Here is a 21,884-nt window from a genome sequence, read left to right as displayed (position 1 = left end):
TCACCTTAAAGTGTAAGCAAATGTGACAATATCTTGAGCTTGTGTTCACCACTTTATTTCAGACCTTTAACCAAAAACCCATTGACTTCAGGACGATGGAAGCGCTAAAATGCAAACTTTACCAGGTTAAGGACTCATTTATTCCCAGAAATCCTTCAATCTCAGTTCAGGACGTTCGTTAATGGCAAAAATAAGCAATTCCTCAGGAGTTAGTCACACAAGTTCAACACGGGTTTGCTTAAGAACATCCATCTTTATTTAGAAATGTAGATGATCTGAATGTAAAATGTAAATGTACATCTTTCAATACAAAAAGGTATAGTAAAATAAACAACAATCTTTAAAACGCAATCTGAGTTCGAACCGCACGCAAGAAAGCCTCGGCAGGGTCTCGAAGGCCTGACGCCTGGATGAGCAACCAGCTTTAGCGATGGTTGGGAGGCGAGAGATCCTGCAGAAGGGTGTCGAGATTAGCAGGACATCTCCCAGATCTGCACAGCCTTTGAGCGTGTCGACCGGCTTCTTTATGCATTCGTTACAGCACTGCAAACTAATCAACAGAATATCCTGGCACGCTTACATGCCTCCCACATGTGGTCCACATCAATATTTGATCAACAGAAATCCCCAAGTGCAAATCCCCACTAAAATGTTCCTTTATTCTCAATACAGCTGTACTCAGAAGAAAATTACACAGTGTGAAAGTCACAAAAGTTTGCATCATAGTCAAGCCGTTATTGCTTACAATGAACACTTTTGTGCTCTAGTTAGTCAAAGAGCTTACAGTACCAGGGCATGTTTTCCATCCTGTGACATATCAACATAACATGGGCTCTGGGAAAGAGGGGGAGAGAAGAGAGAGAGATCTAGAAAGTAGGAGTAGGTTTGAATGAGGATGGAGATGAAGACGTTTTACCCTGTCGCTACTGGGGTTTGTCGGTCCCTGAAAGTCATCTGTGCTTGGACTGAGTTCGGCTCTGTAAGCTGTGGAAATGGGCTTCCCTCAGGACACGGTTGATGTGCTGGTAGGACAGCAGGTCCATGGGGCCCGCCTGCTTGGAGGCACTGTGGGGACTGCGGGGGCCGGGGCCGCTTTGGGGCCCGATATGGTCTGCTCCACAATGGCTGCCGGTGCTGCTGCCGGCGCCGTGATCCGGACTGCTGATCCAGCTGCTCTCGCTGCTGGAGGACTGTGGAAAACCACCAGAGCAGGTTAGCAACATCACCTCGGAGAACCAGGAAACTCAGATTTGTTAAAGGGTTAGTTCACCTAAATATGAAAATTCTGTAAAGACTCTGTCTTTAAAAAAACAACCTAAATAACGACTTATATAGTGATGGGCTGATTTCAAAACAAAGCTTCGGACCGCCGTTCTCCAGCTTCTGAGTTTACTAGAAGCACGCAAGCGCAACTCAGCCGTCATTATATTAAGCCCCGTCCACCGACTCTATACACGATGTGATTGGCCCGACCAGAGTTTGGCTTTTACAGCTCAGTAAGTACTTTCGCGCAGAAAGTACATATACACTAGAGTCGGCATATGCTTATTGTGTTTATGTTGTTTCACGTGTTCATGTTGAGAAAAACAATAATATCTACATCTGGGTGACATCGGTGTTTCAGTCTGATAACAATACGGCCGGCTGCAGACGTCGCAGGGACACAAAGATAACGTGTGTGTGTGTGTCTGTCTCTCTGTGTGTGTGTGAGAGAGAGTGTGTATGTTTGTGTGTGCGTCTCTATGTGTGTATTAGTGTGACTAAGTGTATCTGTCAGTCTGTCTGATTGTGAGAATGACTGTGTGTGTGTCTGAGTGTATCTGTGTGTGCGTGTGTGGTCTGTGCGTATCTGACTGTGTTAGTGTGACTGTGTGTGTGTCTGAGTGTATCTGTGTGTGTGCGTGTGTGTTGTCTGTGCGTATCTGACTGTGTAAGTGTGACTGTGTGTGTGTCTGAGTGTATCTGTGTGTGTGTGTGTTGTCTGTGCGTATCTGACTGTGTAAGTGTGACTGTGTGTGTGTCTGAGTGTATCTGTGTGTGTGTGTGTTGTCTGTGCGTATCTGACTGTGTAAGTGTGACTGTGTGTGTGTCTGAGTGTATCTGTGTGTGTGTGTGTGTGTGTGTGTGTCTGAGTGTATCTGTGCGTATCTGACTGTGTTAGTGTGACTGTGTGTGTGTCTGAGTGTATCTCTGTGTGAGTGTGTGTGTATTGTCTGTGCGTATCTGACTGTGTTAGTGTGACTGTGCGTATCTCTGTGTGACTGTGTGTGTGTGTGTGTTGTCTGTGCATATCTGACTGTGTGTGTGTCTGAGTGTATCTGTGTGCGTGTCTAAATGTATCTGTGTGTGTGTGTGCGTGTGTGTTGTCTGTGCGTATCTGACTGTGTTAGTGTGACTGTGTGTGTGTCTGAGTGTATCTCAGTGGACCTGTGCGTGTTGTCTGTGCGTATCTGACTGTGTTAGTGTGACTGTGTGTGTGTCTGAGTGTATCTGTGTGTGTGTGTGTGTTGTCTGTGCATATCTGACTGTGTGTGTGTCTGAGTGTATCTGTGTGCGTGTCTAAATGTATCTGTGTGTGTGTGCGTGTGTGTTGTCTGTGCGTATCTGACTGTGTTAGTGTGACTGTGTGTGTGTCTGAGTGTATCTGTGTGTGTGTGTGTGTTGTCTGTGCATATCTGACTGTGTGTGTGTCTGAGTGTATCTGTGTGCGTGTCTAAATGTATCTGTGTGTGTGTGCGTGTGTGTTGTCTGTGCGTATCTGACTGTGTAAGTGTAACTGTGTGTGTGTCTGAGTGTATCTGTGTGTGTGCGTGTTGTCTGTGCGTATCTGACTGTGTAAGTGTGACTGTGAGTGTGTCTGTGTGTATCTGTGTGTGTGTGTGTGTTGTCTGTGCCTATCTGACTGTGTTAGTGTGACTGTGTGTGTGTCTGAGTGTATCTGTGCGTATCTGACTGTGTTAGTGTGACTGTGTGTGTGTCTGAGTGTATCTCTGTGTGAGTGTGTGTGTATTGTCTGTGCGTATCTGACTGTGTTAGTGTGACTGTGCGTATCTCTGTGTGACTGTGTGTGTCTGAGTGTATCTGTGTGTGTCTGACTGTTAGTGTGACTGTGAATGTATCTGTCTGTGTGTCTGTGTGTGTGTGTGTGTATCTGACTGTGTTAGTGTGACTTTGTGTGTGTGTTTGTTGTCTGTGCGTATCTGACTGTGTTAGTGTGACTGTGTGTGTGTGTGTGTGTGTGTGTGTGTGTGTGTGTGTGTGTGTGTGTGTGTGTGTGTGTGTGTGTGTGTGTGTCTTCAATGAAAACAGCACATTAATACGATGATTAAACTGACTGGGAACTAGCCGTGCATCAAACGGTTTTAACTCGCACCTTCCAGCCAATCAGAATCGAGTACTCAGACGGACCATGGTGTAAATATTTAATAATGCATCCTAAAATGTAAGGATTTAATTCATTATTAGCTTTTCATCCACTCACAAACTCCCTGCAGTTCACACCATGAAGGATAATGATAATGATAACGATAATGATAACTATTAGCCTCCACAACAAAGCACAATATTGTTCTGTTCATTTAAAGTGTGTCAGTTTTGTCGTCCATCTCTTTAAATGCTCAAGCTCTTCTGATTGGCTGTCAATGTTTTTATAGTTCATCAGCTAGAAAAAGTATTGATTCCAACTATATGGTTCTTCAGTGCCGTTTTATCATTATATTTGTGTGTGGGCCTTCATACCTCGGACTCCCATGATTCTCTGCCCGTCTCCGAGCTCTGGAGGGCCGAGCTCAGTCTCTTGGCCTGAGGCATCTGAGCATCTTCTTCATCACCTTCACCGCGCTGACGCTTCCTTTAGGACATCATTACAGCTTACAGATTATCAACATAACATTCGGAGTTGTGCCCTAGTATTATACATGCTATACTTCACTTAGTAATGTATAAATTGTGACCCTGGAGCACAAAACCAGTCATGAGTCTCACGGGTATATTTGTGGCAATAGCCAACAATACATTGTGTCGGTCAAAATTATCCATTTCTCTTTTATGCCAAAAATCATTAAGATATTAAGATCATGTTCCATGAAGATATTTTGTAAACGTCCTACCATAAATATATCAGAAATGTATTATTAGTAGTATTAAGCATTCCTAAGGACTTCATTTGGACAACTTTAAAGGAGATTTTCCAATAGTTACATCTTCAATAGTGTAATTAGATTACTGTACAAATGACTCTAATTTGTATTAGCTGACCAGAGTATTATAAATGTGAGAAGGATATATAAAAACATTTGACTTAAAATTGATGTTAATTTCACTACTGTATTATATATAATTGTTCAACAGACTATACACAGTATTTAGTTCAATAACATCAGAATTAAAAAAAAAACCCATAGGAGTAATCCCTTTCTTTACTTTCTCGAGGGGAAAGTAGTTAAATTACAGTAACTAATTACTTAGTAACACTGGTCAGATATAATATTTCAAAGCATATTACGTTTCTTTGTATTCTGATATGTATGCTAGGATCTAGCACAGCTCATCTGTGAATCAAGATGTATGATTAATAAACCCCCCAAACAAGTCGTATTGTTTAGATGAATTAATGATGATTATAAAGCATAATCTGTGGCCTCACCTGTTTTCTGTCAGCATTGTCTGTGGCTGTGAGAGGAGATGATCTATCTCGTGTTGTCTTGAGCTCAGCTCTGGTCAACAGCCTGCTGTGTCATGCTACACTTTAACACTAACACACACACACACCTCTGCTAGCGGCTTAACACACACATATACACGACATCTTCGGCTCGATGAAGTACAAAGCAGTAAATGGCATGTAAGAAAACAAAGTGAAGGTCGTATTTGATGAACTCCGCCGTCATAAATGTGTGAGACTCGAACTCATCCGGCTAGTCTCTATCATAGCTGTGTGCTAACTGACACTTCACTAGCTGTGAGCTCTCGCGGTATTTTCTATTGCTTTTGCCGCTGTATTCCTCTCGCAGTCGTACTTTCATACACGTAGCAGATGTAATATGGTTATCTGTGAATATAAACCGACTATTTGTCTGTTTGATGAGCCTGTGCGACACAAAACAAACCACCGCGGCTGCTGTTATTTACATGCCACTGCGCATGCGCGACACTCAAGCCTGTATAGCACGAGGGCGGAGCGGGATTGGCTGATCGTGCGATGACATCACGTCCGATGTTCACAAGCGCTCTCTGGCTGATTTAGTTTTTGTTGTTAAAAAATCTGTTTTGAGTTGTAACAGTGTATTTGCTTTTATATATGTTCAACATTAAGGAAATAATTATTCCACTCGCCTCACTAAAACAAATTTGTATTTTAGCATGTCGAGCAGACAGTTATACTGATATTATGATGTTTTTCAAATATTGCGATCGAGCACACCGAATCCATGACGCACGTGATCACTGCCGACGCCGTTTTTCATTGTAACGCTAAACAAACAGTGTTTTCCTAGCAACCATATGTATGCGTATCTATGCTAGCAACTGCCTTGTGCGTTTGGAATTTATGAATCCTACTATGGCTGTTTAGGCAGAGGCCTTGCTTATGAATATTAATTAGAGCCGACTGACGTTGCTTGGTAACCTTTCTGGGGCGTCTAGTTACGTAACAACCTATCTAACGGTAATATATTCAGAAGTCATTGACTAGTGGCCGCTAACGGTCGGCCAGAGCCATGACTCCCATGGAGGATGAAACCTGCAAAAACAATAAATAAACAAATACGCAAATAAATAAACAACATCTCTCTCTAATTGTGCCTGATCATATACATACATGTATGTATGTATATATATATATATATATATATATATATATATATATATATATATATATATATATATATATATATATATATGTGTGTGTGTGTGTGTGTGTGTGTGTGTGTGTGATCAGGCACAACATTATGACCACTGACAGGTGAAGTGAACATTTTGTTCTCAAAGTTGATGTGTTAGAAGCAGGAAAAATGGGCAAGAGTAGGATTGGAGCGAGTTTGACAAGGGACAAATTGTGACGGCTAGACGACTGGGTCAGAGCATCTCCAAAACTGCAGCTCTTGTGGGCTGTTCCCGGTCTGTAGTGGTCAGTATCTATCAAAAGTGCTCCAAGGAAGGAACAGTGGAGAACGCATCTCAGTTTGTTGCGTATGGGGCGGCATAGCCGCAGACCAGTCAGGGCACCCATGCTTGACCCCTGACCCCGCCAAAAGCACCAACAGTGCCACGTGAGCATCAGAACTGGACCACGGAGCAATAGAAGAAGGTGGCCTGGTCTATTGAATCACGTTTTCTTTCACATCACGTGGATGGCCGGGTGTGTGTGCATCACTATGGGGAACACATGGCCCCAGGATGCACTATGGGAAAAAGGCGAGCCAGCGGAGGCAGTGTGATGCTTTGGGCAATGTTCTGCTGGGAAACCTTGAGTCCTCCATCCATGTGGATGCTACTTTGACACGCACCACCTACCTAAGCATTGTTGCAGACCATGTTCACCCTTCATGTAAACGGTATTCCCTGGTGGCTGTGGCCTTTTAATGTTGGGGGAATTTTTTTAAAGGAAATGTTAAACTGAAAGTTGACTTTTAACTGTTTATTCATTTTTGAATGTAGCTCCGTATTTATTTTTCCTAATTAGTGGTGCCAACTATAGATAGATATGTACAGTATGTATGTATGGTGTCATGGTGCAGGTGCACAATGGGGCACACAGACCACCTTCTGATGTTTGATTGACACCTCCTTATTAGCATGTTGCGCCAAGGAAATATAAATACGGAGCTACATTCAACAATGAATAAACGGTGAAAATGAAAAAAGTCAACTTTCAGTATTTATTTTAACATTTCTCCACCAACAGCTATTTACTTATTTATCTCCTTGCACATTTAATTATTAATATTAAATGTTCATTCTGGAATAAGTTTAAGTATTTATTTGCACATTTATTTATTTATGTAGAATTTGGATTTATTTGGTTGTTTTTTATTATTTATTTATTTATTGTTTTTGCAGTTTTCATCCTCCATATGGCTCTGGGCTTGCCATGTAACGTCATATTATTTTTATTAAATGCATAAAAAAACAGTAACAATAATTTCCATTTCAGTCTTTTCTCTAAAGTGTTTAGAGAACTCAATGGTTTCAAAATACATTCATCTCAAGTTTAAATGCTTAAAAAGTTACATTTATGAATATGGTATTTGGCTTACAGAAAAATAAGGTTTATATAAAAATAGCTAATTTTTCATTTCACCTTAATGAAAACCAATTTTATATATATATATATATATATAGGCCTATGTAAATTCAAAATTAGGATTCACATAACATTTGATAAAATCACAATTCACACCAAAATGTCTGTAAAAGTAGATTCAGGTTTCTCTAAACAGAAAGAACAGAAGGTATTAATATCCTCCTAAAGTCTTCTGAGAGAACACTTCTCTGGGTAAATCTTATCTTACGATTTAACTTAAAGGTAATTTCTCTGATTTTGTTGGTTATCAGGTATTTTTGAGGCAATGTCCAAACTTTCTTCCAGGGAATATCACAAGTACAAACTATTCCAGTATTAGCTAATACAACTTCCTCCTGAAACAATACTCTCGTTTTCTTAATGTTTTTTATTATTATTATTCATATGTATAAGGCTCTAAAAACTTTAGTAGCGTATATATATATATATATATATATATATATATATATATATATATATATATATATATATATATATATATATATATATATATATATATATATATATATATATACAATCTAGTTCCTACACATTATGTGTCTAGATACATTGACTCAAAGGGGTCTCTAACCTGCAATATGCCCTTTAAAGTTTCGCCTACCGGCTTCCAGTCATCTATTTAATATTCATGAGCCAAGCCTAGCCCATAGTAGGAATATAAAACGCTCGGGTGCCGGAAGTGTGTGTGTGTTTAGCGCAGCACCGCCGCCTCCGCAGATGACACACACACACACACACACACACACACACTGGAGAGGAGGAGGTGACGGGGATTAGAGCTGCGCCTCATCATTAAACCAACATATCAGGAGAAAATGGGAAATACGGACTCGAAGCTAAATTTCAGGAAGGCGGTGATACAGCTGACCACAAAAACACAGGTTTGTGTCGCTGCAGTTATCCGAGAAGGTTATTAGGAGCGTGTGTTTGTTTCCAGATGGAGCTGCGCTCGCCGACCGCCAGACCTCAGACTATTATTATTAGGGGTTCAAGCACGAAGTGCTGAACACCTATTGTATTTGTGCTGATTTTTATTATTATTAGGGGTTCAAGCACGAAGTGCTGAAACACTATTGTAATTGTTAGGGTTTTTATTATTATTATTATTCTCCCCTAAAACGCATCGTGCAGACCAAACCGTAAGGGCTAGAGACTTGACACTTTGCCACATGGTAGCCCAAAAATCGAGGAGAGCTTATCAAATTATGACCCCGATTGGCCAATAGGGGGCGCTACAGCAATCAAAAGCGCAAAATGGCTCATAACTCCTAAACCGTTTAGTCCACACTCAAGTGCCTTATATCATTGGAAAGCTGAGACCATGGCGAACAAAACGTATATCTCCGATTTTATTTCCGTCTGGAAAAATTTTCCGCCATTTTGAATTTTGTCGAAAAACTACTTTTGCGAACTAGTCCCTGGTTTTTCGACCGATCAGAACCAAACCAGTGCCAAAATGTTTTCTGTAGTCTGAATATCAATATTCATAGAAAAAAAGTTGAAATTTCGATTCACGGAAGATAAGGGGATTCAAAATGGACGCTCAGGGCGGAGCCTATTTTACTAAAAAGACTATAACTCAATAATTAAATGAGATATCTTCACCAAACTTGGTACACATGTGTATAGGCTCAATTTGAGGTCACGATAAAAAAATCGCGACGATTGGCCACTTGGTGGCGCTATAATGTGAAAAAAACCTGCAAATAGCTATAACCATGCGACTGCTACTCCGATTTATCTGAAAATTGGTATGCAGTGTCTTGGCCCAAGGTAGCATGTATTTCCCTGAGGATATTGGCGTATCTCAAAAAACATGGCCGCCATCGGCCAATGAAGTTTGAGCACCTATTAGACAAGGTTATCGGAGGCGGATCGGAACGAAACTCAGTGGGCATGTTTGACTCATGGTCCTAGAGGTCTGTAAGAATTTTGAAAGAAATCAGCCACTAGTTGGCGCTAACGAGTTTTATGGCTCTGTAATCACGTGGTGTAGCATACATCGGCAAAATATGCATATCATTTGATAGATCTCCTCATGCTGAACAACTTTGCCTCTAGAACCATTGCTGTCAATCAAATCGTTAATTAAATATTTGCAATTATGTTAAAAACCTACTTTTGCGAACTAGTCCCTGGTTTTTTGCCCGACCGGAACAAAACCAGTCTAGGACAATTCTATACACTCTCTAGATAAATATTCATTGAAAAAAAGTTGAACTTTTGCATTTGGATGGCTATATCAGGGCCAATTAGAAAAGAAGCGTGGCAAAATATACTCAAAAGCCTATAAATCCTAAGGGAAAACTCAAAACTTCACGAAAATTGTTGGGTATATGTGGCATACCATGCTGATGAAGCATGCAACGTTTTACAAAGATCGGAGTATAGGTGGCGCTATAACTGTTAAAAAGCTTTAAAAACCATGCATTTCCTATGGTAAATTGCCCATATTGGCTGTAAATGGACTTTTCCATCTATTATTTTAGTGTTTAAAATCTTGCTAAATAAAACTTAATGTCTTTAATGCCTATGTGCTTAAAAGGCCTTAAAGGCTTGAACCCCGCTAAATGCTGCTTGCAGCTTTAATTAGGGGTTCAAGCACGAAGTGCTGAACACCTATTGTATTTGTACTGATTTTTATTATTATTAGGGGTTCAAGCACGAAGTGCTGAACACCTATTGTATTTGTGCTGATTTTTATTATTAGGGGTTCAAGCACGAAGTGCTGAAACCCTATTGTAATTGTACTGATTTTTATTATTATTATTATTATTATTATTCTGCCGTAAAACTCATCGTGCAGACCAAACCGTAAATGCTAGAGACTTCAAACTTTGTCAACAGGTAGTCCAAAAATCGAGGAGAGGTTATCAAATTATGAGCCAGATTGGCCAATAGGTGGCGCTACAGCAACCAAAAACGCGAAATGGCTCATAACTCCTAAACCGTTGCTCCTAAGGGTCAAGTGTCCTATATCATTGGAAAGCTGAGACCTTGTCGAACAAAACGTATATCTCCGATTTCATTTCCGGTATGCAAATTTTCCCGCCATTTTGAATTTTGTCAAAAACCTACTTTTGCGAACTAGTCCCTGGTTTTTTGACATATCAGAACCAAACCAGTGCCAAAATGTTCTCTCTAGTCTGAATATCAATAATTATCAAAAAAAAGTTGAAATTTTGACTCATGAACGAAAAGGGGCGTGGAAATGTACATTTAAGGCGGAGCCTATTTTACTAAAGAGGCTATAACTCCAGCAAGAAATGAGATATCTTCACCAAACTTGGTACACATGTGTATGGGCTCAGTCTTTGGTCACGATAAAAAAATCGCGACGATTGGCCACTTGGTGGCGCTATAACATGGAAAAAACACAAAATGGGCTATAACCACGCGACCGCTAGTCCGATTGACTTGAAAATTGGTATGCAGTGTCTTGGCCCAAGGTACCATGTCTGTCTATGAGAACATTGGCGTATCTCAAAAAACATGGCCGCCATCGGCCAATGAAATTTGAGCACCTATTAGACAGGGTTAACGGAGGTCGATCGGAACGAAACTCAGTAGGCATGTTTGACTCATGGTCCTAGAGGTCTGTAAGAATTTTGAAAGAAATCGGCCACTAGTTGGCGCTAACGAGTTTTATGGCTCTGCAATCACGTGGTGTTGCACACATCGGCAAAATATGCATATCATATGATAGATCTCCTCATGTTGAACAACTTTGCCTCTAGAACTATTTCTGTCAATCAAATCGTTAAAAAAATATTTGCAATAATGTTAAAAACCTACTTTTGCAAACTAGTCCCTGGTTTTTTGCCCAATCAGAACCAAACCAGTCTAGGACAATTCTCTGGACTCTCTAGATCAATAATTATCAAAAAAAAAGTTGATTTCTTGCATTTGGATGGCTATAACAGGGCCATTTAGAAAAGAGGTGTGGCAAAATACACTCAAAAGCCTATAAATCCTAAGGGAAAACTCAAAACTTCACGGAAATTGTTGGGTATATGTGGCATAACATGTTGAAGACACATGCAAAGTTTTATGGAGATCGGAGTATAGGGAGCGCTATAAGTGTTAAAAAGCTTTGAAAACCATGTATTCCCTATGGTGAATCTCTGTAATCAGGTGGGGTTAAAACAGCCACATAATATGCATATATTATGATAGATCTTCTCATACTGAACAACTTTGCCTCTATAACCAATACTGTCAATCAAATCTTTATTTAAATATTCACAATTATGTTAAAAACCTCGTTTTGCAAACTAGTCCTAGGTTTTTTGCCTGATCGGAACCAAACCACAGCAGTATGATTCTCTGCACTCTCCTGATCAATTCATATTTAGACTTTATAAAGTCATTATTATAATATTTAAAATCACATTTTGTCAGTTTATCACTTCATTTCACCTGATATCTCTCAAATTCATTCAGTGCTTAAAAGCCTTTCATGCAAAAGGTGTCAAATGCTTAAAAACCTTAAATGGCTTGAACCCCGCTAAATGCTGCTCGCAGCTTTAATTATTATTATTATTATTATTATTCTGCCGTAAAACTCATCGTGCAGACCAAACCATAAATGCTAGAGACTTCAAACTTTGTCAATAGGTAGTCCAAAAATCGAGGAGAGGTTATCAAATTATGAGCCAGATTGGCCAATAGGTGGCGCTACAGCAACCAAAAACGCGAAATGGCTCATAACTCCTAAACCGTTCGTCCTAAGGGTCAAGTGTCTTATATCATTGGAAAGCTGAGACATTGGCGAACAAAACGTATATCTCCAATTTCATTTCCGGTATGCAAATTTTTCCGCCATTTTGAAATTTGTCAAAAACCTACTTTTGCGAACTAGTCCCTGGTTTTTTGACATATCGGAACCAAACCAGTGCCAAAATGTTCTCTCTAGTCTGACTATCAATAATTATCAAAAAAAAGTTGAAATTTTGACTCATGAACGAAAAGGGGCGTGGAAATGTACATTTAAGGCGGAGCCTTTTTTACTAAAGAGGCTATAACTCAAGAAGGAAATGAGATATCTTCACCAAACTTGGTACCCATGTGTATGGGCTTATTTTGAGGTCAGGATAAAAAAAATGTGAAGATTGACCACTTGGTGGCGCTATAATGTGGAAAAAACACAAAAAGGGCTATAACCACGCGACCGCTAGTCCGATTGACCTGAAAATTGGTATGCAGTGTCTTGGCCCAAGGTACCATGTCTGTCTATGAGAACATTGGCATATCTCAAAAAACATGGCCGCCATGGGCCAGTGAAATTTGAGCACCTATTAGACAGGGTTAACGGAGGTCGATCAGAACGAAACTCAGTAGGCATGTTTGACTCATGGTCCTAGAGGTCTGTAAGAATTTTGAAAGAAATCGGCCACTAGTTGGCGCTAACGAGTTTTATGGCTCTGCAATCACGTGGTGTTGCACACATCGGCAAAATATGCATATCATATGATAGATCTCCTCATGTTGAACAACTTTGCCTCTAGAACCATTGCTGTCAATCAAATTGTTAAATAAATATTTGCAATAATGTTAAAAACCTACTTTTGCGAACTAGTCCCTGGTTTTTTGCCCAATCAGAACCAAACCAGTCTAGGACAATTCTCTGGACTCTCTAGATCAATAATTATCAAAAAAAGTTGATTTCTTGCATTTGGATGGCTATAACAGGGCCATTTAGAAAAGAGGTGTGGCAAAATACACTCAAAAGCCTATAAATCCTAAGGGGAAACTCAAAACTTCACGGAAATTATTGGTTATATGTGGCATAACATGTTGAAGACACATGCAAAGTTTTATGCAGATCGGAGTATAGGGTACGCTATAAGTGTTAAAAAGCTTTGAAAACCATGTATTCCCTATGGTGAATTGCCTGTATTGGCTGTAAATGGTATTTTCCATCTTGTTAATCAGGTGGGGTTAAAACAGCCACATAATATGCATATATTATGATAGATCTTCTCATACTGAACAACTTTGCCTCTATAACCAATACTGTCAATCAAATCTTTATTTAAATATTCACAATTATGTTAAAAACCTCGTTTTGCAAACTAGTCCTTGGTTTTTCTTGCCTGATCGGAACCAAACCACAGCAGTATGATTCTCTGGACTCTCCTGATCAATAGTTATCAAAAACATGTTGACCTTTACACTTTGGGTAGCTATAAAAGGATCATTTAGAGAATAGCTGTGGTAAAACATGCTAAAAAGCCTATTAATCCTGAACGAAAACTCAAAACTTCACAAAAATAGGTGGTGTGTGTGTGTGTGTGTGTGTGTGTGTGTCTCTGTCTGTCTGTTTGTCATGCTAGCAAACAGCACTTCCAACATGCTACACATGCTAGCAGTGATTAGCTAAGTGTTAAATCAGGCAAAGAACATAGTAAGAACTCTATAAACATTATAGTAACCATCTGTGACAGTTAACAACTGCCTAGCAACACCATAACAACCATCAAGAACAACCTAGCAACCACCTAGCAACATGTTTATCATGTTAGCAAAGTAAAATAGTAATTTTGTCATACAATTGATTAATATTGTTCTATAATTCATATTTAGACTTTATAAAGTCACTACTATAATATTTATAATCATATTTTGTCAGTTAATCATTTCATTTCACCTGATATCTCTCAAATTCATTCAGTGCTTAAAAACCTTCCATGCAAAAGGCGTCAAATGCTTAAAGACCTTAAATGGCTTGAACCCCGCTAAATGCTGCTCGTTATTATTATTATTATTATTATTATTATTCAGCCGAAAAACGCATCGTGCAGACCAAACTGTAAGGGCTAGAGACTTGAAACTTGGCCAATAGGTAGTACAAAAATCGAGGAAAGGTTATCAAATTATGAGCCCGATTGGCCCATAGGTGGCGCTATAGCAATCAATTGCGAGAATGGGCTCATAACTCCTAAACCGTTTGGTCCACACTCAAGTGTCTTATATCATTGGAAAGCTGAGTCCTTGGCGAACAAAACGTATATCTCCGATTTCATTTCCGTCATGAAAATTTTTCCGCCATTTTGAATTTTGTCGAAAACCTACTTTTGCGAACTAGTCCCTGAGTTTTTGACCGATCGGAACCAAACCAGTGCCAAAATGTTGTCTGTAGTCTGAATATCAATAATCTTTGAAAAAAAGTTGAAATTTCGATTCACGGAAGATAAGGGGATCAAAATGGACGCTCAGGGCGGAGCCTATTTTACTAAAGAGGCTATAACTCCAGCAAGAAATTAGATATCTTCACCAAACTTGGTACACATGTGTATGGGCTCAATTTGAGGTCACGATAAAAAAATCGCGACGATTGGCCACTTGGTGGCGCTATAATGTGAAAAAATCATGAAAATGGCAATAACCACGCGATTGCTAGTCCGATTGACCTGAAAATTGGTATGCAGTGTCTTGGCCCAAGGCCCCATGTATGTCTATGAGAACATTGGCGTATCTCAAAAAACATGGCCGCCATCGGCCAATGAATTTGAGCATCTATTAGACAAGGTTATCGGAGGCCGATCGGAACGAAACTCAGTGGGCATGTTTGACTCATGGTCCTAGAGGTCTGTAAGAATTTTGAAAGAAATCGGCCACTAGTTGGCGCTAACAAGTTTTATGGCTCTGTAATCGCGTGGTGTTGCACACATCCACAAAATATGCATATCATATGATAGGTCTCCTCATGATGAACAACTTTGCCTCTAGAACCATTGCTGTCAATCAAATCATTAATTCAATTTCCGTAATTATGTTGAAAACCTACTTTTGCGAACTAGTCCCTGGTTTTTTGCCCGATCGGAACCAAACCAGTCTAGGATAATTCTCTGGACTCTCTAGATCAATAATCTTTGAAAAAAAGTTGAACTTTTACATTTGGATGGCTATACCAGGGCCATTTTAAAAAGAGGCGTGGCAAAATACACTCAAAAGCCTATAAATCCTAAGGTAAAACTCAAAACTTCACGAAAATTGTTGGGTATATGTGGCATACCATGCTGATGAAGCATGTAATGTTTTAAAGAGATCGGAGTAGAGGTGGCGCTATAACTGTTAAAAAGCTTTAAAAACCATGCATTTCCTATGGTAAATTGCCTATATTGGCTGTAAATGGACTTTTCCATCTATTATTTCAGTGTTTAAAATCTTGCTAAATAAAACTTAATGTCTTTAATGCCTATGTGCTTAAAAGGCCTTAAAGGCTTGAACCCCGTTAAATGCTGCTTGTTATTATTAGGGGTTCAAGCATGAAATGCTGAAACCCTATTGTAATTGTACCGATTTTTATTATTATTATTATTATTCTGCCGTAAAACTCATCGTGCAGACCAAACCGTAAGGCCTAGAGACTTGAAACTTTGTCAATAGGTAGTCCAAAAATCGAGGAGAGGTTCTCAAATTATGAGCCAGATTGGCCAATAGGTGGCGCTATAGCGCAAAAAACAAAAAAAAGTCACTATTTTGCTTATATCTCAAAAACCCATTGTCGCACAATCAAGTGTCTTACATCATTGGAATTATTGGCTCAAGCCGAACAAAAAACATAGGAGGTATTTTATTTCCGGTATGCAAATTTTTCCGCCATTTTGAATTTTGTCAAAAACCTACTTTTGCGAACTAGTCCCTGGTTTTTTGACATATCAGAACCAAACCAGTGCCAAAATGTTCTGTCTGGTCTGAATATCAATAATTATCAAAAATATGTTGAAATTTTGACTCATGAACAAAAAGGGGCGTGGAAATGTACATTTAAGGCGGAGCCTATTTTACTAAAGAGGCTATAACTCAAGAAGGAAATGAGATATCTTCACCAAACTTGGTACACATGTGTATGGACTCATTCTGAGGTCAGGATAAAAAAAACGTGAAGATTGACCACTTGGTGGCGCTATAATGTGGAAAAAACATGATAATAGCTATAACCACGCGACCGCTAGTCCGATTGACCTGAAAATTGGTATGCCGTGTCTTGGCCCAAGCTGCCATGTATGTGTATGAGGACATTGGTGTATCTCAAAAAACATGGCTGTCATAGACCAATGAATTTTGAGCACCTATTAGACAAGGTTAATGGAGGTTGATCAGAACGAAACTCAGTTGGCATGTTTGACTCATGGTCCTAGAGGTTTGTAAGAATTTTGAAAGAAATCGGCCACTAGTTGGCGCTAACGAGTTTTATGGCTCTGAAATCACGTGGTGTTGCACATATCCATGAAATATGCATATCATATGATAGATCTCCTCATGATGAACAACTTTGCCTCTAGAACCATTGCTGTCAATAAAATCATTAATTAAATTTTCGTAATTATGTTAAAAACCTACTTTTGCGAACTAGTCCCTGGTTTTTTACCCAATTGGAACCAAACCAGTCTAGGACAATTCTATAGACACTCCAGGTCAATAATTATTGAAAAAAAGTTGAACTTTTGCATTTGGATGGCTATAACAGGGCCATTTAGAAAAGAGGCGTGGCAAAATACACTCAAAAGCCTATAAATCCTAAGGGAAAACTCAAAACTTCACGGAAATTATTGGGTATATGTGGCATAACATGTTGAAGACACATGCAAAGTTTTATGGAGATCGGAGTATAGGTGGCGCTATAAGTGTTAAAAAGCTTTGAAAACCATGTATTCCTATGGTGAATTGCCTGTATTGGCTGTAAATGGTATTTTCCATCTCGTTAATCAGGTTGGGTTAAAACAGCCACATAATATGCATATATTATGATAGATCTTCTCATACTGAACAACTTTGCCTCTATAACCAATACTGTCAATCAAATCTTTATTTAAATATTCACAATTATGTTAAAAACCTCGTTTTGCAAACTAGTCCTTGTTTTTTCTTGCCTGATCGGAACCAAACCACAGCAGTATGATTCTCTGGACTCTCCTGATCAATAGTTATCAAAAACATGTTGACCTTTACACTTTGGGTAGCTATAACAGGATCATTTAGAGAATAGGTGTGGTAAAACATGCTCAAAAGCCTATTAATCCTGAACGAAAACTCAAAACTTCACAAAAATAGGTGGTGTGTGTGTGTGTGTGTGTGTGTGTGTGTGTGTGTGTGTGTGTGTGTGTGTGTGTGTGTGTCTGTCTGTTTGTCATTCGAGCAAACAGCACTTCCAACATGCTACACATGCTAGCAGTGATTAGCTAAGTGTTAAATCAGGCAAAGAACATAGTAAGAACTCTATAAACATTATAGTGACCATCTGTGACAGCTAACAACTGCCTAGCAACACCATAACAACCATCAAGAACAACCTAGCAACCACCTAGCAACATGTTTATCATGTTAGCAAAGTAAAATAGTAATTTTGTCATACAATTGATTAATATTGTTCTATAATTCATATTTAGACTTTATAAAGTCACTACTATAATATTTATAATCATATTTTGTCAGTTAATCATTTCATTTCAACTGATATCTCTCAAATTCATTCAGTGCTTAAAAACCTTCCATGCAAAAGGCGTCAAATGCTTAAAGACCTTAAATGGCTTGAACCCCGCTAAATGCTGCTCGCAGCTTTAATTATTATTATTATTATTCTGCCGTAAAACTCATCGTGCAGACCAAACCGTAAATGCTAGAGACTTCAAACTTTGTCAATAGGTAGTCCAAAAATCGAGGAGAGGTTATCAAATTATGAGCCAGATTGGCCAATAGGTGGCGCTACAGCAACCAAAAACGCGAAATGGCTCATAACTCCTAAACCGTTCATCCTAAGGGTCAAGTGTCTTATATCATTGGAAAGCTGAGATCTTGGCGAACAAAACGTATATCTCCGATTTCATTTCCGGTATGCAAATTTTTCCGCCATTTTGAATTTTGTCAAAAACCTACTTTTGCGAACTAGTCCCTGGTTTTTTGACATATCAGAACCAAACCAGTGCCAAAATGTTCTCTCTAGACTGAGTATCAATAATTATCAAAAAAAAAATGAAATTTTGACTCATGAACGAAAAGGGGTGTGGAAATGTACATTTAAGGCGGAGCCTATTTTACTAAAGAGGCTATAACTCCAGCAAGAAATGAGATATCTTCACCAAACTTGGTACACATGTTTATGGGCTCAGTTTTTGGTCACGATAAAAAAAATCGCGTCGATTGGCCACTTGGTGGCGCTATAACATGGAAAAAACACAAAAAGGGCTATAACCACGCGACCGCTAGTCTGATTGACTTGAAAATTGGTAAGCAGTGTCTTGGCCCAAGGTACCATGTCTGTCTATGAGAACATTGGCGTATCTAAAAAAACATGGCCGCCATCGGCCAATGAAATTTGAGCACCTATTAGACAGGGTTAACGGAGGTCGACCAGAACGAAACTCAGTAGGCATGTTTGACTCATGGTCCTAGAGGTCTGTAAGAATTTTGAAAGAAATCGGCCACTAGTTGGCGCTAACGAGTTTTATGGCTCTGCAATCACGTGGTGTTGCACACATCGGCAAAATATGCATATCATATGATAGATCTCCTCATGTTGAACAACTTTGCCTCTAGAACCATTTCTGTCAATCAAATCGTTAAATAAATATTTAAAATTACGTTAAAAACCTACTTTTGCGAACTAGTCCCTGGTTTTTTACCCAATCAGAACCAAACCAGTCTAGGACAATTCTCTGGACTCTCTAGATCAATAATTATCAAAAAAAAGTTGATTTCTTGCATTTGGATGGCTATAACAGAGCCATTTAGAAAAGAGGCGTGGCAAAATACACTCAAAAGCCTATAAATCCTAAGGGAAAACTCAAAACTTCACGAAAATTGTTGGGTATATGTGGCATAACATGTTGAAGACACATGCAAAGTTTTATGGAGATCGGAGTATAGGGGGCGCTATAAATGTTAAAAAGCTATGAAAACCATGTATTCCCTATGGTGAATTGCCTGTAAATTGTATTTTCCATCTCTGTAATCATGTGGGGTTAAAACAGCCACATAATATGCATATATTATGATAGATCTTCTCATACTGAACAACTTTGCCTCTATAACCAATACTGTCAATCAAATCTTTATTTAAATATTCACAATTATGTTAAAAACCTCGTTTTGCAAACTAGTCCTAGGTTTTTTGCCTGATCGGAACCAAACCGCAGCAGTATGATTCTCTGGACTCTCCTGATCAATTCATATTTAGACTTTATAAAGTCACTATTATAATATTTAAAATCACATTTTGTCAGTTTATCACTTCATTTCACCTGATATCTCTCAAATTCATTCAGTGCTTAAAAGCCTTTCATGCAAAAGGTGTCAAATGCTTAAAGACCTTAAATGGCTTGAACCCCGTTAAATGCTGCTCGCAGCTTTAATTATTATTATTATTCTGCCGTAAAACTCATCGTGCAGACCAAACCGTAAATGCTAGAGACTTCAAACTTTGTCAACAGGTAGTCCAAAAATCGAGGAGAGGTTATCAAATTATGAGCCAGATTGGCCAATAGGTGGCGCTACAGCAACCAAAAACGCGAAATGGCTCATAACTCCTAAACCGTTCATCCTAAGGGTCAAGTGTCTTATATCATTGGAAAGCTGAGACCTTGGCGAACAAAACGTATATCTCCGATTTCATTTCCGGTATGCAAATTTTTCCGCCATTTTGAATTTTGTCAAAAACCTACTTTTGCGAACTAGTCCCTGGTTTTTTGACATATCAGAACCAAACCAGTGCCAAAATGTTCTCTCTAGACTGAGTATCAATAATTATCAAAAAAAGTTGAAATTTTGACTCATGAACGAAAAGGGGCGTGGAAATGAACATTCAAGGCGGAGCCTATTTTACTAAAAAGGCTATAACTCCAGCAAGAAATGAGATATCGTCACCAAACTTGGTACACATGTTTATGGGCTCAGTTTTTGGTCACGATAAAAAAATCGCGACGATTGGCCACTTGGTGGCGCTATAACATGGAAAAAACACAAAAAGGGCTATAACCACGCGACCGCTAGTCCGATTGACTTGAAAATTGGTAAGCAGTGTCTTGGCCCAAGGTACCATGTCTGTCTATGAGAACATTGGCATATCTCAAAAAACATGGCCGCCATGGGCCAATGAAATTTGAGCACCTATTAGACAGGGTTAACGGAGGTCGACCGGAACGAAACTCAGTAGGCATGTTTGACTCATGGTCCTAGAGGTCTGTAAGAATTTTGAAAGAAATCGGCCACTAGTTGGCGCTAACAAGTTTTATGGCTCTGAAATCACGTGGTGTTGCACATATCCATGAAATATGCATATCATATGATAGATCTCCTCATGATGAACAACTTTGCCTCTGGAACCATTGCTGTCAATCAAATCATTAATTAAATTTTCGTAATTATGTTAAAAACCTACTTTTGCGAACTAGTCCCTGGTTTTTTACCCAATTGGAACCAAACCAGTCTAGGACAATTCTATAGACTCTCTAGGTCAATAATTATTGAAAAAAAGTTGAACTTTTGCATTCAGGTGGCTATAACCGGGCCATTTAGAAAAGAGGCGTGGCAAAATACACTCAAAAGCCTATAAATCCTAAGGGGAAACTCAAAACTTCACGAAAATTATTGGGTATATGTGGCATAACATGTTGAAGACACATGCAAAGTTTTATGGAGATCGGAGTATAGGGGGCGCTATAAGTGTTAAAAAGCTTGGGAAACCATGTATTCCCTATGGTGAATTGCCTGTATTGGCTGTAAATGGTTTTCCATCTTGTTAATCAGGTGGCATTAAAACAGCCACATAATATGCATATACTATGATAGATCTTCTCATACTGAACAACTTTGCCTCTATAACCAATACTGTCAATCAAATCTTTATTTAAATATTCACAATTATGTTAAAAACCTCATTTTGCAAACTAGTCCTAGGTTTTTTGCCTGATCGGAACCAAACCACAGCAGTATGATTCTCTGCACTCTCCTGATCAATTCATATTTAGACTTTATAAAGTCATTATTATAATATTTAAAATCACATTTTGTCAGTTTATCACTTCATTTCACCTGATATCTCTCAAATTCATTCAGTGCTTAAAAGCCTTTCATGCAAAAGGTGTCAAATGCTTAAAAACCTTAAATGGCTTGAACCCCGCTAAATGCTGCTCGCAGCTTTAATTATTATTATTATTATTATTCTGCCGTAAAACTCATCGTGCAGACCAAACCGTAAATGCTAGAGACTTCAAACTTTGTCAATAGGTAGTCCAAAAATCGAGGAGAGGTTATCAAATTATGAGCCAGATTGGCCAATAGGTGGCGCTACAGCAACCAAAAACGCGAAATGGCTCATAACTCCTAAACCGTTTGTCCTAAGGGTCAAGTGTCTTATATCATTGGAAAGCTGAGACCATGACGAACAAAACGTATATCTCCGATTTCATTTCCGGTATGCAAATTTTTCCGCCATTTTGAATTTTGTCAAAAACCTACTTTTGCGAACTAGTCCCTGGTTTTTTGACATATCAGAACCAAACCAGTGCCAAAATGTTCTCTCTAATCTGAATATCAATAATTATCAAAAAAAAGTTGAAATTTTGACTCAGGAACGAAA

General features: G+C 38.9%; 2 protein-coding genes across 3 annotated transcripts in view; one reads left to right on the top strand and one right to left on the bottom strand.

Annotated features, from left to right (window-relative positions):
• Positions 1–237: 237 nt before the first annotated feature.
• LOC137055441 (uncharacterized protein LOC796453 homolog) lies at positions 238–5,161 on the bottom strand. The gene is made up of 3 exons (XM_067429211.1): positions 4,646–5,161; positions 3,739–3,850; positions 238–1,190 (listed from the first exon to the last, which is right to left on the bottom strand). Exons 1-3 carry the CDS (start codon positions 4,660–4,662, stop codon positions 951–953), a joined length of 369 nt encoding a protein of 122 aa, XP_067285312.1. The 5' UTR covers positions 4,663–5,161; the 3' UTR covers positions 238–950.
• Positions 5,162–8,012: 2,851 nt separating this feature from the next.
• The window catches only part of hid1a (HID1 domain containing a), a 46,682-nt gene continuing 32,810 nt past the window's right edge, over positions 8,013–21,884 (top strand). The window contains exon 1 of one of the 2 annotated variants that reach the window (XM_067424539.1): positions 8,013–8,184. In XM_067424539.1, coding sequence (XP_067280640.1) covers positions 8,119–8,184 — 66 coding nt within the window. In that variant the 5' untranslated portion in view covers positions 8,013–8,118. The remainder of the gene's footprint in view (positions 8,185–21,884) is intronic. The other variant, XM_067424545.1, reaches the window with a different exon arrangement.

The sequence above is a fragment of the Pseudorasbora parva genome, chromosome 2 (genome assembly GCF_024679245.1).
Source record: "Pseudorasbora parva isolate DD20220531a chromosome 2, ASM2467924v1, whole genome shotgun sequence".
Lineage (NCBI taxonomy): Eukaryota > Metazoa > Chordata > Actinopteri > Cypriniformes > Gobionidae > Pseudorasbora > Pseudorasbora parva.
The sequence above is the reverse complement of the archived record's forward strand: the minus strand, read 5'-3'. Positions and strand labels throughout refer to the sequence as shown.